General features: G+C 31.6%; 1 protein-coding gene across 1 annotated transcript; it reads right to left on the bottom strand.

The window, feature by feature from the left end:
* Positions 1-435: 435 nt before the first annotated feature.
* On the bottom strand, positions 436-10,940 carry LOC114381475 (auxin efflux carrier component 6-like). Its single transcript, XM_028340741.1, has 7 exons — positions 10,262-10,940; positions 8,157-8,737; positions 4,031-4,238; positions 3,148-3,233; positions 2,395-2,552; positions 2,121-2,197; positions 436-1,105 (listed from the first exon to the last, which is right to left on the bottom strand). Exons 1-7 carry the CDS (start codon positions 10,690-10,692, stop codon positions 1,039-1,041), a joined length of 1,608 nt encoding a protein of 535 aa, XP_028196542.1. The 5' UTR covers positions 10,693-10,940; the 3' UTR covers positions 436-1,038.
* Between the last annotated feature and the right edge of the window lie 5,786 nt (positions 10,941-16,726).

The raw sequence follows: 16,726 nt of genomic DNA, 5'->3' as shown, positions 1-16,726 counted from the left end.
AATATCAATTTCATTCAGGAGTATGGTGCTTTTCAGAGATATTTTGGTGTATTTAACAATTCTTAAACATGGCTTCAACTGTTATCAATCACGGAAAATGCTTCCACTAATTATTTGTTGATGAAATGTTCACCAATATTATTGTCCAAATATACTTTAAGAGTAAAACCAGATCCTAGGAAAAGAAGGTTTGTAGTCTACTTTCTTAACAAGAGCATAATATATATGCAATGCATTCCCACCCAAAAGAAAGAAGCTAATCAAGCTATGATGTTGGAAGGCTTCTTCCTGAAGAAATCCTAGATGATTAGGACACGTATATTTCATATTATGTATATGCTAATAATTTCTTGGAAAAGACACGTTTGGGGTTATAATAGCCTTATTTTGTCAATCTTGTATTCTCCATCTCTTCTTCCTTTAGAAGAAAAAGTATTCTTTTCAAAGTCTTAATTCTATTGTAAAGAGGCATCTGTTTCACATACAATCAATTACTATATTCTCATTGGTTTGACACATTGAAGACCAAAAGATAAATCACCTAAGAGTGCCATATATTTGGCTAAGTGTCACCTTCCAACTTTTTTATGGCCAACATTTGTTCCCTCAAGCTTTTCCAACCTCCAACAAGAAAGCATGTTTCCTACCTTAATAATTGGTCATGATAATATTTATTTCCCTTTCGGCTACCACTAATCTATGTAGCTGGGCATGTCGAGAACTATATAAATCCTAGCTACTACTGCTCTTGTGTCATCTCTGTCAAACCCCTGTATTACATACGAAGATAACATAACACTTGTGGCTTTTTGAAATTGTTTTTGGCCTTACCAAAGTCAACCTTCTCCGCAGGTAGTGTCTACAATAATGGAAAGCTTTCATACATGATTGTGGTCGGTGCTGACAGAATTATGGGGATGCAGAGAAGCTTTCCGATATATATTGCCCCACCTAGTCTAGTAGGGTTATTATAGTTTGGATCATACTTTTTTTTTCAATGCCTGATTCTTGTTTGAGGTTGTAGCTCTTTCTCTCCCTTCATAAGCCAAGAAATATGTAATATAAGAGAGTTATTGGTAAGGATATTAACATGCCAAAGATAACCCTGCAAAAGAAAAAGGAAAGAGCAAATGTTAGTATGAAAGTTAATCTATATATGCATTGGCAATGAAAGTTAATATGAAAGCAATCTCATAAATTGTGAATAACGAAAGTAACTTTAACTTGACTTAATTTGACCTAAAGGGTCACTAGAAAGGTAGTACTGTCTACATATGTAGGTATCAAATGGTAGGGTTAAAAGCCTTACAAGTTCAAATTTTGCTAGAAAGCATTCTCTAGGTTTTCAGAATCAAGAAAACTCTTGCCAACTAATGATTACCTATTAACAAGGTAAAAGAGGGTGCTCGAAATTCTTTCAAGGTCAAAATTTTGAGGGAAATTCGTCATGAAAAGGCAAATAAATTTCCAATCACCATTAGCACACATAATTATGTGTGTCCAAATTATACATACCCTGGTTGTTATGGACAATCTGTTTGATAGATTCGGTATCCTAGCTAGAGCTGCTTAATAATCAATTTATTATGTGGGGTAGGTCAAAAGTTCAATAGAATGCTTGTGAACATACAATACTCTTTGCTTCGTCTTCCATCATTTCATTTTCTGAGTACTTTATCCTCCAATCAGCCTTCTACAATGAATGGTACCCCACTCGCAAACAGCTAACACCTTGATGTTGAATCATCAAACTATTTTAAGGGTCTGACTTCTAATTAACAAAGTGAAAAACATTTTCCTACATATGTAATCCAATGTAACCAACCACGACAGCATGACATGCAGCATTGGAATTTTATATATCTTAGCACATGAGTTTATTTTTAGTTTAGTTTGTAACCTATTCAATTTAGAACTTAGTGGTTATGCACTAATTATCATCCAATCACAAATTACGTCAACAAATATATCTTACATGATGATTTGTGATTGGATGACAACATAATTAAAATTATATTATTCTCACTGCATATCCTTTTTTCTCTTCAATTTATTATGATGTATACATATTGAATCAATTCCAAATAAGGATGTCTCATAAGTAAAATGTCCTAGCTTACCCTGTGCTCAAAATATCAGGATGCAATCCATATTCCCTTGCAAATATAAATGGCACTATCCCCTGTGGAAGAGCAGCCTGAGAAGCAAAAAGTTAAAAACACATGTACATCAATTTTAGTTAATTGTCCTCCAGAAACAGCACATGTTAAATTTTCCCTTTAGAAACATTTATGACCCTAGAAGCATACACCCATTATTCTCATGTATACGAGTTATAATTTCCATGTGGCTACAGATGTCAAGTCATTCCAAAAATATGTGTAGTCCAAGTACCTGTACAATGGCAGTGTGAAGTCTGTCTTGTCTTAATCCAATGACAATTGAAGAAGCAGACATTACAAGAGGCCCACACATGAAGCGAATGACCATGCCCATGACTGCTCTTTTGGTACCGCAAGCTATGATACGAGGCTGAAGGGCCATGAAAAGCCCTGCATATTTGGCAAATGAGTATCTGTCATTGTTTGTGTAAAAAGATATGTGACTACCATTTTGGCACTCATCTTCACTACCTAATCGCTTTCATTTTACTAGTTCCATTTCCTCTCCAACATCATGTGCTATGTGGACATGTTACATTTATTTTATTTGGTTGTCATAAACACCCGAGTACATGACAACTCATGTGTTCCAGTTTTTTACTTGTTCTTCTTTTGTCTTCCTCTCCAATTTGATTAGGAGTGGGTATGAAAACATCTGCCAAATAAATGATTTTTTTTCAAGGTCGGTATTTGCGGGTAAAGTCCGCTAGGTCCGAAAACTTAATCGATCGGAGTCAAAAAATTTATATAATTATACAGATTTAAAAAAAGAAAGAAAAAAATCTGTTCTCCCCCTGTCGGCGGGTTTAACGGACAGGTCTGCAGACATATATATTCACCCCTAAATTTGATATTAGTTAGTGAATTTGTGTAATGTGGATATATATAGAAAAAGATTCCATGTGTTGTACGTACCCCTCTCTCTGATATGTCTGAAACTAATATGCATGCTATAATTAATGCTGTTAATATATTTGTAATATACCTAAGCTAAACATAGCCATCCCAAGGCCCGCATCTGAGATGATTTTGACCGATGCTTTGATAAGACTAGGCATTTCCATATTCCATCTGCAAGTTCACATCATAAAATGTATGAAATAATACATACCGCAAATTATAGATTGTTATTGTAATTATAAAAATCATAAAATTGTTATTCACCATCATAAAATGTATGAAATATACATATTACATCCATATGACTTTTTAAATTATTATTGTAAAAAAACTTAATTATTATTTTATTCCTTCAATTTATGATTCTTAAAATTTAAAATTATTTTTTAGTTTCTGGCATAATAAAATTAATACTTTGTGAAATTTTTTAGATGTCATAAATTTATTTTATATTTTAGACATTTGAATTTTCATTTTAAATTAAAACTACCACAAAGTGCTAAAAAAATTCACTACAAAGTAATAAAAACCGTTAAAAAGTATCAACTTGTTATATATAAGAAATAAAAAAAATCAATTTGTTAAAATTTGGAGACTAAAAAAGTATTTTTAAATTTTAAGAATTAAAAAAAACATATATCCAAATTTAAAGATTAAAATAGTAATTAAGTCTTGTAAAAATTAATCAATTTTTTTATATATAATAATTTATAATTGAATAAGAAGGTAAAACTATTTTAGTGTATGATATATTTTCTCCTAATTATATATATATATATATATATATATATATATATATATATATATATATATATATATATATATATATATATATATATATATATGCAGAACATTTTCTTTTAATATGAATTTAGGGTGAGAGAAATAATTTAGTTTAAGGTGAAGGATGTTGGTCTAGCTAGATTTGGTATTACTTTTTTGGTAATGAGATTCAATATATCACTTACTTGAAAGAGATTAGAGACCAAAGAAGTCCTAATACACTAGAATATGTATTAGGGTTTCGAGAAAGTTTTCTTCCTACTACGACGAGAATAAGCCTAATCATAACAAAGGCATGTGGCATTTTCTGGTTATTGGCAACTGTGTCTTTGGGTTCTGCAGCTTCCCCCGGCATAGGGACTTTGGTGCTGTCTCTGAAGCTGATTTCTTTATCTGTCATAATTACCAAAATTAATAATTAATAGTAATAGGAAAACAGTATTTGGATATATATGGAGAGTGTAAAAACAAAAAATTGTAATTTGAAATCAATCTCAATCCTCTGCCACATGCATTTCATAATTGATTGTGAATAATTAGGAAGAGACTTAGACGACAATTAAGAATAAAAAATATTTGTCTCACTACTTGCTATATTTTTTTAAGACATATAATATTGACACCCAATGCAGGTGTGAAACGAGTGGAATAACAGAGAGATAAAATGAAAAGAAGAAAGAGAGACTGAAGAATGTAATAAAGTAATAAATAATGTGATGATAAAAATTAAAAACATATATAAAAAGGATATCCAAAAATGGCTGTAAAAATTAAATATAATTCTTAAAAAAATATCATTTCATCTTTTAGTTATTTTTTAAAATTATAAATATTTTTTTATTAGAAATAATTTTATTCAAATTAAATAGAATTATTATAAAAGTCAAATCTCTAGCTTCAAGTATAAAGAAGAGTTTAAATATAAAGCAAAGTTGAAAAACATGTAAAATAATTAAAACACTGTTAAGAAATGAAATTTTAGATGCTTATGATTCGGTGTTATGATATGGGAGACTGTACACCATTTTCACCACCAATTAGGGAATCATACAACTTCGGTAGGGTCATCATTACACACGTGCTCTCTTGCAAATGATGGCTACTATCAATTAAGCTTCTGACTAAGCAAAGTGGCAGATTTATATATAAAGGTAAATAATTCTATAATTTTTTTACCACTTGTATTTTTTTACATTTTAAGTAGCTAAATGTTTTCTTACTTTAAAGATGGCGTGAAAGGGTGGAAGGGACCACCTGTCTAGCGCCCCATAGTACTCTCTTGAGGATCTAAAATCAAATTATAAAGCCATCCTTTTAACTCCTTTTTCAGAGTTTAATATGCATAGTCGTTTCTCACGTGTAAAGATTACAGTTTAATTATGATGCAACATTTTTAAAGAATGATAATTGGCTCATAGAATAACTAAAGTTAGGATAAATAGTAATTTCGTTAAGGAAGTACTTAGATCTCGAAAATGCAAGCTTCCTTTGAAGTAAAAACTCATGTTTATGCGTTAAGCCTATTCATACTATTCTAACTCCCTCACAATAACTGAAAGATATTTTATTAAAATAAAGGAAACTCAATACATTATATATATATATATATATATATATATATATATATATATATATATATATATATAATCTTAGGTTAAATAAATGTTAAAATATATTTTTCATTTTCATAAAATAAAATGCATTATTTTTTCGTTCAATCCAAACTTAGGTATTTAGTTTTTTTATATTCATTATATACATATAATTAATATAAAAAGTGATCATTGTAAATATGGATTTATCTAAATTAAACCTACGTACAAATTAAAAAATGATATATATTATAATTTTGTAAGGAAGAAAATATATTAAAAATTTTACAAAAATAAATTTTAAATATTTTTATATTTATAAGGACACAAATTATATTTTAACCTTAAAACTCTTCCTCAAAGCCAGGATGTATGGAAATAGGGAAAGAGAAAAATGTCAAGAAATACTAAAATGATGCGAGAAGAAAAGAACAAAATGAAAAATATAAGATGAATATTTAAGTTGAATAATTTTTTTTTTTCATTTTATTTGGCTTAATCTAAAATAGTTCAAGGAATTTACGAAAGAAAATTAAATCAAAGCTTGACAAATAATGAGTATCGCTCACATCATGAGAAATCTAATCAATTGGTGAGGGTTGGGTCGGGGACAAAACGTACGCCCAGTGCCTGAAAAATTCGCATGGGCATGCGCAAGCTCTCTTAGCACGACGTTTGATTTTAGATGCCAAACAAACAACCTGCCACTAAAGATGACATGTCTTCTTCCTCTCATTCCCGCAAAACGACGCCGTTCATTCATGGGACCATCCTACTAATGTACATGCCTTTCAGAATTTTAAATTGGCTTAATTATAATTATCATCAGAATTTTATTATTTAAGTTTTATTTTGGTAAATTTTATCACTTTAAATTTATAATTTTATAAATTTTATTACTTAAATTTTTTTCACAAATTTTATTATTTAAATTTTAACATTTCTCAAATTTTATTATCTAAATTTTTTATTTTTATGTATTTTATCATCAAATTTATAACAAAATGATATTAAAAATGACTTTTTTTCATTAAATATAATTACAATTAATATCAAAATCATTTATTTTCAGTAAATAATTTTTCAAACCAACATTAATTAATTAGTTTTTCATGAATTAAAAGTTAGATCTATTAAATTAGTAACCTTTCATAGATTTTAGTCAGAGTATCATAAAAAGTCACATGCATTCTTCTTTTGATTTTAAAAAAGGAGAGAATATCACTTTTGAATTAAACAGTCTTGTGTTTTACACACACAGAGTTTAAGTAGTATTATAAGTATATACTATTAATATAAAATATTGATATAATTATTTATTCATCAAATGCTGATATAACACATTAATGTTAGTGTAAATCTTCAAAGTCTACGTTAATATTTTAATTTTTATTAAACAAATATTATACTAACAAAGACAATCATATTTTATTTGTTAGTCAATGACAACTATTTTATATGTGTCTATTCAATTTTGAGAAATGTCACTCATATTTTCTTTGATTAAAATTTATTAAAAATTATTAATTTGATAGGTTTTATTTTTCATTTAATATAAATCAAGATACAAAATTATTAATTGAGAAATCATACCAACAAAATTAGTGATTTTTAATAAATTTTAACCAATAAAAAATATCATAAAAAAGTTTTAAAAAATAATGTTGTCAGCATCCCTCATTCACTTTTATTTGAGAATAGTTCAAAAAGTTGTAATAAAAAGTATAATATGTATAAATAAACAGGAGTCATATATAAAAGCTCGTCAGAACTATAAATAAATAAATAAATAAAATCAACCGCCCATCACTAATACTTGTAAATTATAAAAACATTTTATTCATATTATATACAATGTATTTAAATAAAATTTCGACATATCATTAGTTTAAAAACATTATTTTAATATATTGATTTATGAATTCATTATAAAATTTTATTATGACAATCATTACTTCTTTTTTTAAGCAATGACAATCATTAACTAAAAGGCTAAAAGTCCGTATTATTAAGTTTTATAAACTACAAAGTTTATTGTCAAGGAAGCTATATATACACGAATTTGCTTAAATATATATTTTTTTCTCAATATAATTTAGTTTTTTATTATTTTTTTCCTATCAATTATTTTTTTAACCCTTAAAAAATGTATTTATTTTATTTTTCATCTTTAGAGTATTTTAAGTAATATTTTGAACAATAAAAAAATTCTTTTAAATAACAAAAAATTATTATTTAAAACACTGAAAAATAAAACCATTAAATTTGCAAAGAACTAAAATAAAAAATAAAATTTTATAGAGACGAAAATGAAAAAAATCCTAAATTACAAAAACTAAAAATATATTTAAACTTTGATTATGTATATAAAAAAACTGTACATATTATTGTAAAAAAAATATTAATAAGTACGATGATAAGTTTATTAGTATTTACGCTCACAAGTTTTAAATTTTTTATTCTGTATAAAATTAAGCTCAATAGTGTTAATAATTATTCTAAATTTTATATAGCATTTAACATTTATAAGTTATTTTACAAGAAATTATTAAATGATCTAATAATATAACATTTAAACAATCAAATATATACTCAATAAACAACATATCACTTAATGATTTCTACTCCTTCGCCAGCCACTGAGGCACTAACTACTCCCTATCGAACCAAACTTGATCTCACACACATGACGAAATAAATAAATCACTCAAACACGTACCTGACATGGTAATGTCCTTGCAGCCTTGTCTCTTATCTCCCAGGCATTTCCCCGGCGACTCCCACAACACTCTCGCCACCGGCGAAGACTGCCGGCACACTCTCCCGGCGGCGACCGGTGACCTCCCCCACACGGGCGTGCCGGCCTCCATCTCGTTGAAGTTCGAGGCCCTCGGCGTTGGCTGCAGCGAGTACGCGTCGGAGGAGGCGTAGCCGGAGAGGTGGGGGCTTGCGCCGGCGGCGAGGTTGCCGCCGCCTTCGTGCAGGTGCAGCGGCGTGTTGATCGAGAATATGTCCGCGTTGGAGAGGTTCGACTGCCGCGGCGTCACGACGGTGGTGTTGCCGCCGATGGAGGAGTTCGTCTCCGGCGCCGACGAGACGGAGCGGCGGATCCGCACGTGGATCCGGCCGTGGTCGTCGGTCTCCGACTCCGTCCGCAGCGGCATGTCGTGGCCGTCAAGGGATATCACGTCGCCGTCGACGTCGAATTTCGCTATGGATGCCGCCGTTGGCCCCGGGAACTGCCGTTGGATCAGAAGTGTCGCGGCTCTGTACTCGAACAAGAAGAGGAGTAAAGTGTACCTGAAGTGAAAAACATTGACCCCACACGTATGTTGAGTAAAAAGTAAAATAAAAAATAAATGTAATTTTAATTAGCTAATGAAAGATTATAAATGCATTATATTCGGCACCACCAGAATGTAGTATATATATATATATATGTATATATATATATATATATATATATATATATATATATATATATATGTTAGTTTGCTAACCAAAATGAAGTGTATAAAAAATAAATAATAATTTTGTAAAAAAAATAGTACTAATAAGTAATAATAATAATATTTTTTATTTGATAGCATGGTAATTAAAACTTTAGATTTTTCGATAATAGTCAAAATATTTCTACAAGCTTATATTTTTACAAGATGAGAAGATTAAACTCAAATCATTTCCCACAAACTAATAATAATATTAATATACATGTATTTATCGGTGATAAACAAAATTAAACAAATTTTTGTTATAAAAATAGTTCAATTAAACATTTCTTAATCTTGATTATGTATTTGCAAAATTCCTATAACATGAGTAAACGTGATGTCAGTAAAAAAAATAATTAATGATTATTATTTTAAAACACGTAATCTTTTTATGGTTAATTAAAAAATCAATTATTACTACCTCACCTCAATGTTATATTATCTATTATTGATTTTCTAATTAACAACTAAAATTACTTAATTTTCTATTTGTTTTATACGAGTTTCACCACCATATAATTAGTGGAACCCGATCTCCCGAATATTAGTCCTAAAATAAATTTTTAATAGTATAGTTTTTATCATTTAAAAACTAATTAATATGATTGGGTGATATAATTTTTAGGAAATAATTTAATTGTTTATTTCGATAAAAATGTTACACCTCAACTTTAGAGTAATGGTAAAAAAATACACCATAAAATGGAATGTTTGGATAGAAAGAAGAAGGGATATGGAGAGTGAGAAATTAGAAGATTATTTGTTTGAAAGGTAATAATAATAATAATAATAATAATAATAATAATAATAATAATAATAATAATAATAATAATAATAATAATAAGATGATCATGATGATATATTTGATCAATAATGCGAACAAAAATGAAGAAAAAGAAACATGAAAAAATGGATTATCTAATTTATCATAAGTAAAAATGAGGTTAAATAGGGCATAGAAAAAAAATTAGTAAATTAATTATGTATTTTAGGATTTTCTAATTTTTTTAATAGCATTAATTATTTTATATGGGATTAATTATATAACCTCATTTTTACTATTTTTACTTGAAGTGACTTAGAGAATTTCTAAATAAAAAATGATACATAGGAGTGAGATGAAATGAAAGTAAAAGTGAAAGGATATATGTATGTTAAAGTATAAACTATTCCCCTAAAAACTTTCGACACTTTTAGGAGTGTGACATGGTGTATTAATTGCCTTTGGCAGTGCACATAGTTTTAACTTTTGAGTAAAAAACAAACACTGTACAAAATCAAGCTTGTAACGGTGGCGATTAAAATAAAAGCCAATGGTTTTCTTTTTCTTTACCATATGGTGCACTGAAGAACCACGAGTTGCACCATGAGCGATTGCGTGAAATCGCCGTACATGGCTTGGAGCAGCGGAATGCCCATAACAAGCGTGTTGGGCAAGGTAGCGAGGGAGAAGAAAGTGATGAGCCAATCCAAGGAGCCTCCGGCGAAGAAAACGGCCCAGAGGGAGAGAAATAGAAGCACGGCGAGCTTGGATAGCGTGTCGGCGACGATGAATTTGGCGTCCATCTCGTAGGGGTTGTTCATGGAGATGAAGTGGAAGGAGAGAATCGGAACAGCAAACACAGCCACGAAACGGTTGATGCCGGAGCACTGGTCCGGGGTGAACATCTTGCACCACTTGACTGAACCGTAGGCCACCAGCATTGCGAAGTATAGCGGCACCATCGCGCACATCACCTTGTACAAATCCTCTCCCGTTATCATCTCGAGAGAAAATTACTAAGTGTGTTTGGATTATCGTTTTAAAAAAATGTAATTAATGTTTTTTTTTAAGTAACAAGTGTGTTACTTTTGTATGTTTGTGTTTTAGAGAACTTTTTTTTCAAGAAGTAGACAAGCACACTCTTACTGGTGTGGTTAATTATGAGAAGGGAATGGAGAGGGTTGTGTGTGTGATATGAACTGTTGTTGTTACTATGTTTTGGTGATGTGAATGAGAGAGATGAAAAGGGTGGGGGAGAATGGAAATAGAGAGGGGTTTTAATTTATAGGGCGTTTATGGACCGGTTTGCCCTTTGCTAAAATGCTAAATTACTTGGGAAGTGCTTAGTAGAATTTGCGGTTGTTAGGATTAATGATTGGCATAATATATGACACGTTTCGGCGTGGCAAAAGTGTGAGGAGGCGGAGGGGACGAGAGGCGTCAGCGTGATATGCTTAATTTCTTTGTTGTTTTTTTATTTTATTTTAACCCTTCCGTGCATTACAAAAAGTAATGGTGATTAATTTAGAGTTTAGTCCAGATATAAATAAAGATTGATCAATAAATATTTTTGTCAATAATTTAATTTGGATAATATCTAAACGATTTAACCTTAACCTCAATTAGAAATGGATAAATGGACTCGGATTCATGAACCGGCTTGTAGGGCTCACGGTCCACGCGCGGCCATGGATTAAAATTTAAAATAAAATGCAAGATTATGCAGGATTTTGGATCTATCTTGCATAATTCACGGGTTGGCCTACAAATTTGCAATATCAACCAAATTATTCTTAAATTTCTAAACCTAATTAATTCCTAAATGCACACAAGTGACACAACACAGTTTCTTCTTCTCCTCACAGTTGCAACTCAGCGTTTCTTCTTCTTACGGTCGCGCCTCATGTGTCCCTCCACACAGTACGCCCCCACACCACCATCGTGCCACCACGTGAGGTCCGTCTCTCTCTCTAGAATTTGGTTCTGTTTCTTTTGTGTTCTTATTTTTCTGTTCTATTTCTTTTTTTACCACTAAGCCACCAAGCAAAGATGGTAGTTGGGTTGCTGTTCCAGTCTATTAAATCTATCAGGATTGTTCCCACTAGGGAAGTCCTGTTGTTGTTGAGGCTCTGTTTTTTAAATTAGGGTTTATGTTTTTGATGAAGAGTTGAATTGGAAAGGGTTGATGTTTTTCATTACTGGAATGTAGTGTGTGCTTTCAAAACTTGATATTTTGATTTGGAGCATTGAGTATTGTGTGGATCATGGGAAAGCACCAATATTTTGAAAACTTGATGTTTTTTCGTTACTGGAATGCATTGTATTGAGGCATTTGTGTTAGAACTTAAATTGATTGTGTTGCATGTTTGTTGAAATTACAATTTTTTTTAAACTAGGCTTGTGGACCAAATGGTTACAATTTTTTTAAGCTAGGCCCATGGACCAACCTGTTTGGCCCGTGGGATGGAGGAGGTACCAATTTATTAGATTTGTGTAAGAGTGTGGGGCGGGTTGATTCTTGTCAATGCGGACTTACTCGGTTAGGCCTTACGCGGGACGGACTGACCTTGCTTATCCACCCCTAACCTCAGTTCATTCATCACTAATACTCAATCACTTTATTTTATTGGTTGTTATTTGGGAAGATCGAAAAGATCAACATAATTATGTATTGAGAATTTCCTTATGAATCTATCTCTACGTCACATGTGTTCTTTTTAATGAAAGACATTTGTATTTAAATAATTTTCATTATCATTAAATTTTCTAAATGTTTGCATTTTAATATTTTTCTTATCATTATTAAATAATTTTATATAAATAAAATTAATTTTCACAATATTCTATTTACTTTATATATATATTTTTTGTTGGACAAGATAACTAATTTTAAAGAAAATTAAAGTTATTAATTTGTTTTTTACCGAACAAATTTTTACTTCAAAGGAACTTTTAAGCTAAAAGAAATCAAAGATAACAAACAACTTCTACTTATCTTTTAAAGTTCTTATTTTGAATTTTAACTTAAAAATTTTGAATTTTAACTTAAAAGTAACTTTTAAGTTAAAAATAAGTTGGATAAAACGTAAACTTAATCTCTGTTTTTACGTTACATGATCTGAAAAAGGCTTTTCTAGCTAGCTAACAACAAAATGCATACAAACCAAGTCCTTCAGATGCTGTAGACATTCTAACAGTGTAAGGAATGAAGCTTTTTCTATGTTCGTTTTTGTCTGCTCTATAAAGGTATGGCTTGCGGGGACCGTGCCTGGTACATCGCAGCACTCTTCATTTGTCAGCACATGTAACAATTTTAATGTTTTGTCACTTTAATACAAATCTCCTGCAATAAAAAGGTTTAATATTTTTATTTTAATTTGTATATAAAAGATTATTCATAAAAGAAATTCAAGCTTCCACTAAATCTACCAATAAACTGTACATGGATTTGACTTGGGTACAATTAAAGATATACTGTGTGTAGAATTATAACTAGCGTGTATAAAATATAGTGAGAACATAATCCAAACTATGAGGCTGGCCGTGCTTTAGTCTATCAACACACAAATTACGAATGGGCGTTTGTGTTTTTTACTATTGCTGTAAATATTCTTATTATGATAACTGCTTATTATTTTTTGAAATATTTTTAAACTTATTTTAAATTAAAATTGAAAAAATAAGATAAAATAAGTTAAAAGTGAGAATTAGGTTAGAAAAAAACTTATATTTTCATGGAAATATAAATATATGGTTTCCACTTTTTACATGAGGATAAAAAGAATGAAAAACATTAGATTTATCAAAATGGGATCACTTCAGCCCACTTTTGGGTCGATTAATAAGTGGATCAAACCAATCCGGTTCATTTGTTGGTGAGTCTATAAAAGTAATTGCTAAATGAACTTTCCATAGTTACTAAGGGCACTCCCTTTTTATGCTTTGGTTATTATTTTCCAATTTTATTCCTTCTGGACACCCCCCTATAGTAGTATTTGGTAGAAGTAAACTTTCCATGGTAACATTCTGGAAATTAATTTCCGGAATGACATTCCAGAATTTAATCTCCGGAAATCAGTTATTAATTTTCAGAAGCATCTTTTTCATTGGCCTAAACTGCTAGACAGGTACATATGCATTCATTCGCTCACTTTTCTCTACATGGTGAAGTCGTCGTTAATTGTGGCAAAGTATCAACACGACACAACCAGATAAAAAAAAGTGTTTGTGAAGTGTTGTATTTGTTTAGTGTGTGATATGATATGATACTTGTAGTATAATATAGCCTTCTTTTTCACGACCAAATTCTGAAGCCTAAAGAAATCCTAACCAACCTCACTCTGATTGTTGAAGCCTTAAACCCTAAACCCCCAAATTCTTTATTCAAGCATGGCTTCGTAATCGAGTAGCAGATTGATGTTCAAGCTGCACCCTCTGGTAATCGTGAACATATTGGATCATTATACCCGAGGGGTCAAGTCTTAGATGAACCCAACCCTTGCATTGCACAACAACACTGTTGCACCCAACGGCGGAGACGACGTCGTTTCCCCCTCCCCTCGCGAGCCTATGGCTGCGTCACAGCCGCAGGGGGGGTGTAGAAGGGTCCCAACCTTGAGATCTTCAACAACTTTGAAGTCCTCTACGATCCTTCCACCATTCTCGATCATACCTTCATCAAGAAGAAGCAAGAACTCCAAACGAACAAGAAGCTTCTGGAAGAGATTTCGTGTTTGCCAGGAATGACTCTTGGCTTTTGTTGAAGGACGGTTATGCCGACAGTGTTGTGCGGTAACGTGTAGGAATTATGGGGTTTTATTTTTTGTTGTTGGTTATGGTTGAATTAGTAGGTGTTGAGGTTTGATTTTAGTCTTTTAGAAGGGAGGTTTGGTTACTAATGAAGATGATTCTGTACACAGGGGGGTGCCTTTTTTTTTTTTTTATCAAAGGGGATTATCAAAACTCTACACTACAAAAGATCGGGGCAAACAAACCACAGAAAAAGAATTCCAAAGCATACCAACACAAGGAGGGGGTTGTTGTAACTAGTGTACTCCAATAGATCTCTATTATGTGAGCTTCACCAGCCAACCAATCAACAACAAAATTAGCTTCATGACATTGATGTGAGAAGTGAACTCGACAATCTTCACCAAACAAATCATGAATTAGCCACACCATAGAGATTAAGAGGGGCTGTTTTCACCATGAAAAGAAAAAGGTAGAGAGGAGTGTGTGTTCAAAGGGTAGTTTGGAGAAAAAAAACTTAAAAAAAGTGTGTGTATATATACGTAATATAGGAAAGTGGAAATAGCAACTGCCCTATAAAATGTTAATCCAGCCTAGCTCAATACGCATTGACGGATTAAATGAATTAATCCACCTACAATAAAAAAATATAAAAAAGTCATTTTTTTTATAAAATAATTAATGAAACTAATTGAATATCAGAAAACAAACTAAATTTTTAGTGCGCAATTCACTGCCTCAAACGACATGCACTTACCAAGTATAATAAAGTCCAATCAACCACCTAATTAATAATGCTTAATTAGGTACGTTCAAATTTATATTAATAATTGGAACACTCCTTTCACAAGTTGCTACTGTATTTGATACTCCTATATATCATACATTTTATGTATAAATATCTTTTCCAAAGTCTAATCTAACTTGAAGAGATTAGAGAAACATCCATGCAATGCCTTTTCAAAATCTAATCTCTAGGAATGCTTTTACTTGGAAGTAATTGAAGATGCAGCAAGAGGACAAAAAATTAAGTTCAACAAGACAAGTCAATATAACTTTGCACATGAATCGAAGAAGTGAAGAACGAAGAGGGAAGTCAATATAACTTTGCACATGAATCGAAGAAGTGAAGAACGAAGAGGGAGCGTGCATGTTGTTGTTTCATTGTTTCTCTGTATCACTTAAAAAATTCAATTTATCTTTAATATTATTTTTATTTCTCGTTCTAAACACACTCTAATTGAATGAGGTTTGCTTGAGTGAATGGCTTGGTGGGTCAGGCCTCTATTTTTTTAGGGAGTGTGGCCGTAGGAACTGAGTTGAGGGAAGGATTTCTTTTAATACACTACTAGAAAAAGAATAATTTACGATGTACTTTCGATATCAGTCGTCAGAAACTGTCATAGTATTATAGGTAGTGATATTTTTGTAATTAGGAAGTTTGTCAACCAAGACGGTTATATAAACAACTATCTTCGAATGATGCATACGACGATTTCCACAATGTTTTGGGAAAAATCGTCGTAGTTTGCACGTCATTTAGTCTCATGAACCCAGCCTCGTGTCCTTAGTCAGTACTCACCTACGTGCACTACATTGTGCCCTCACTCAGCTCACCGTCTCCGTTGTAGGTATCTTCTGCACCGCCCAGTCCCGTTGTCGAACGTCTTCGAGCAGCATTCAATTACCACCATCGTCGTCGTAGGTCAATATCTCATTTCCCTGTTTGATTCTTACATTACTGTGCCTTCAAGGGTTGCTGATATTGAACGAAGAACTTTTGAGGATCTTAAAAAGCCTTCATTAGGGTACATATCCTCAAAATTCCAACATTTCCTTGAAGGCCTTTGAGACCATGGACTTGATGTTCCTCTTCAAAACATTTGGTGAAAAAAACTATTGGTTATGAGCGAGTTTTGCAACCCTTTAGTAAGTGTTCATTAATAATGGTTGGAAATAGAAGAATCCTAGTTAGACTACATAGAAAAACAATTTGGGAAACTGGTTTTGTATACTGGTTTCCTTGTCCCAGAGCCACCAATGGATGGGCTAGAGGAAAAGTGGTCCAAATGGTTAGATAGTTTCCCTACCAAATCTATCATACTATGCTTATTTTCCAATGAGCAATTTCTGAATGATGATCAAATGAAAGAAGTGGCCAATGGCTTAGAACTAAGTGGCTCAGAAGCTTGAAAATGCAGCTTTTTACCAAGTGTCAAGAGCCTCTCATGGTTGTATCTCAGTAAATTAGGTTGAAAACCTATGTGGAAATAGCCATTTAATGTA

The sequence above is a fragment of the Glycine soja genome, chromosome 13 (assembly GCF_004193775.1).
Source record: "Glycine soja cultivar W05 chromosome 13, ASM419377v2, whole genome shotgun sequence".
NCBI classification, from domain to species: domain Eukaryota; kingdom Viridiplantae; phylum Streptophyta; class Magnoliopsida; order Fabales; family Fabaceae; genus Glycine; species Glycine soja.
The sequence above is the reverse complement of the archived record's forward strand: the minus strand, read 5'-3'. Positions and strand labels throughout refer to the sequence as shown.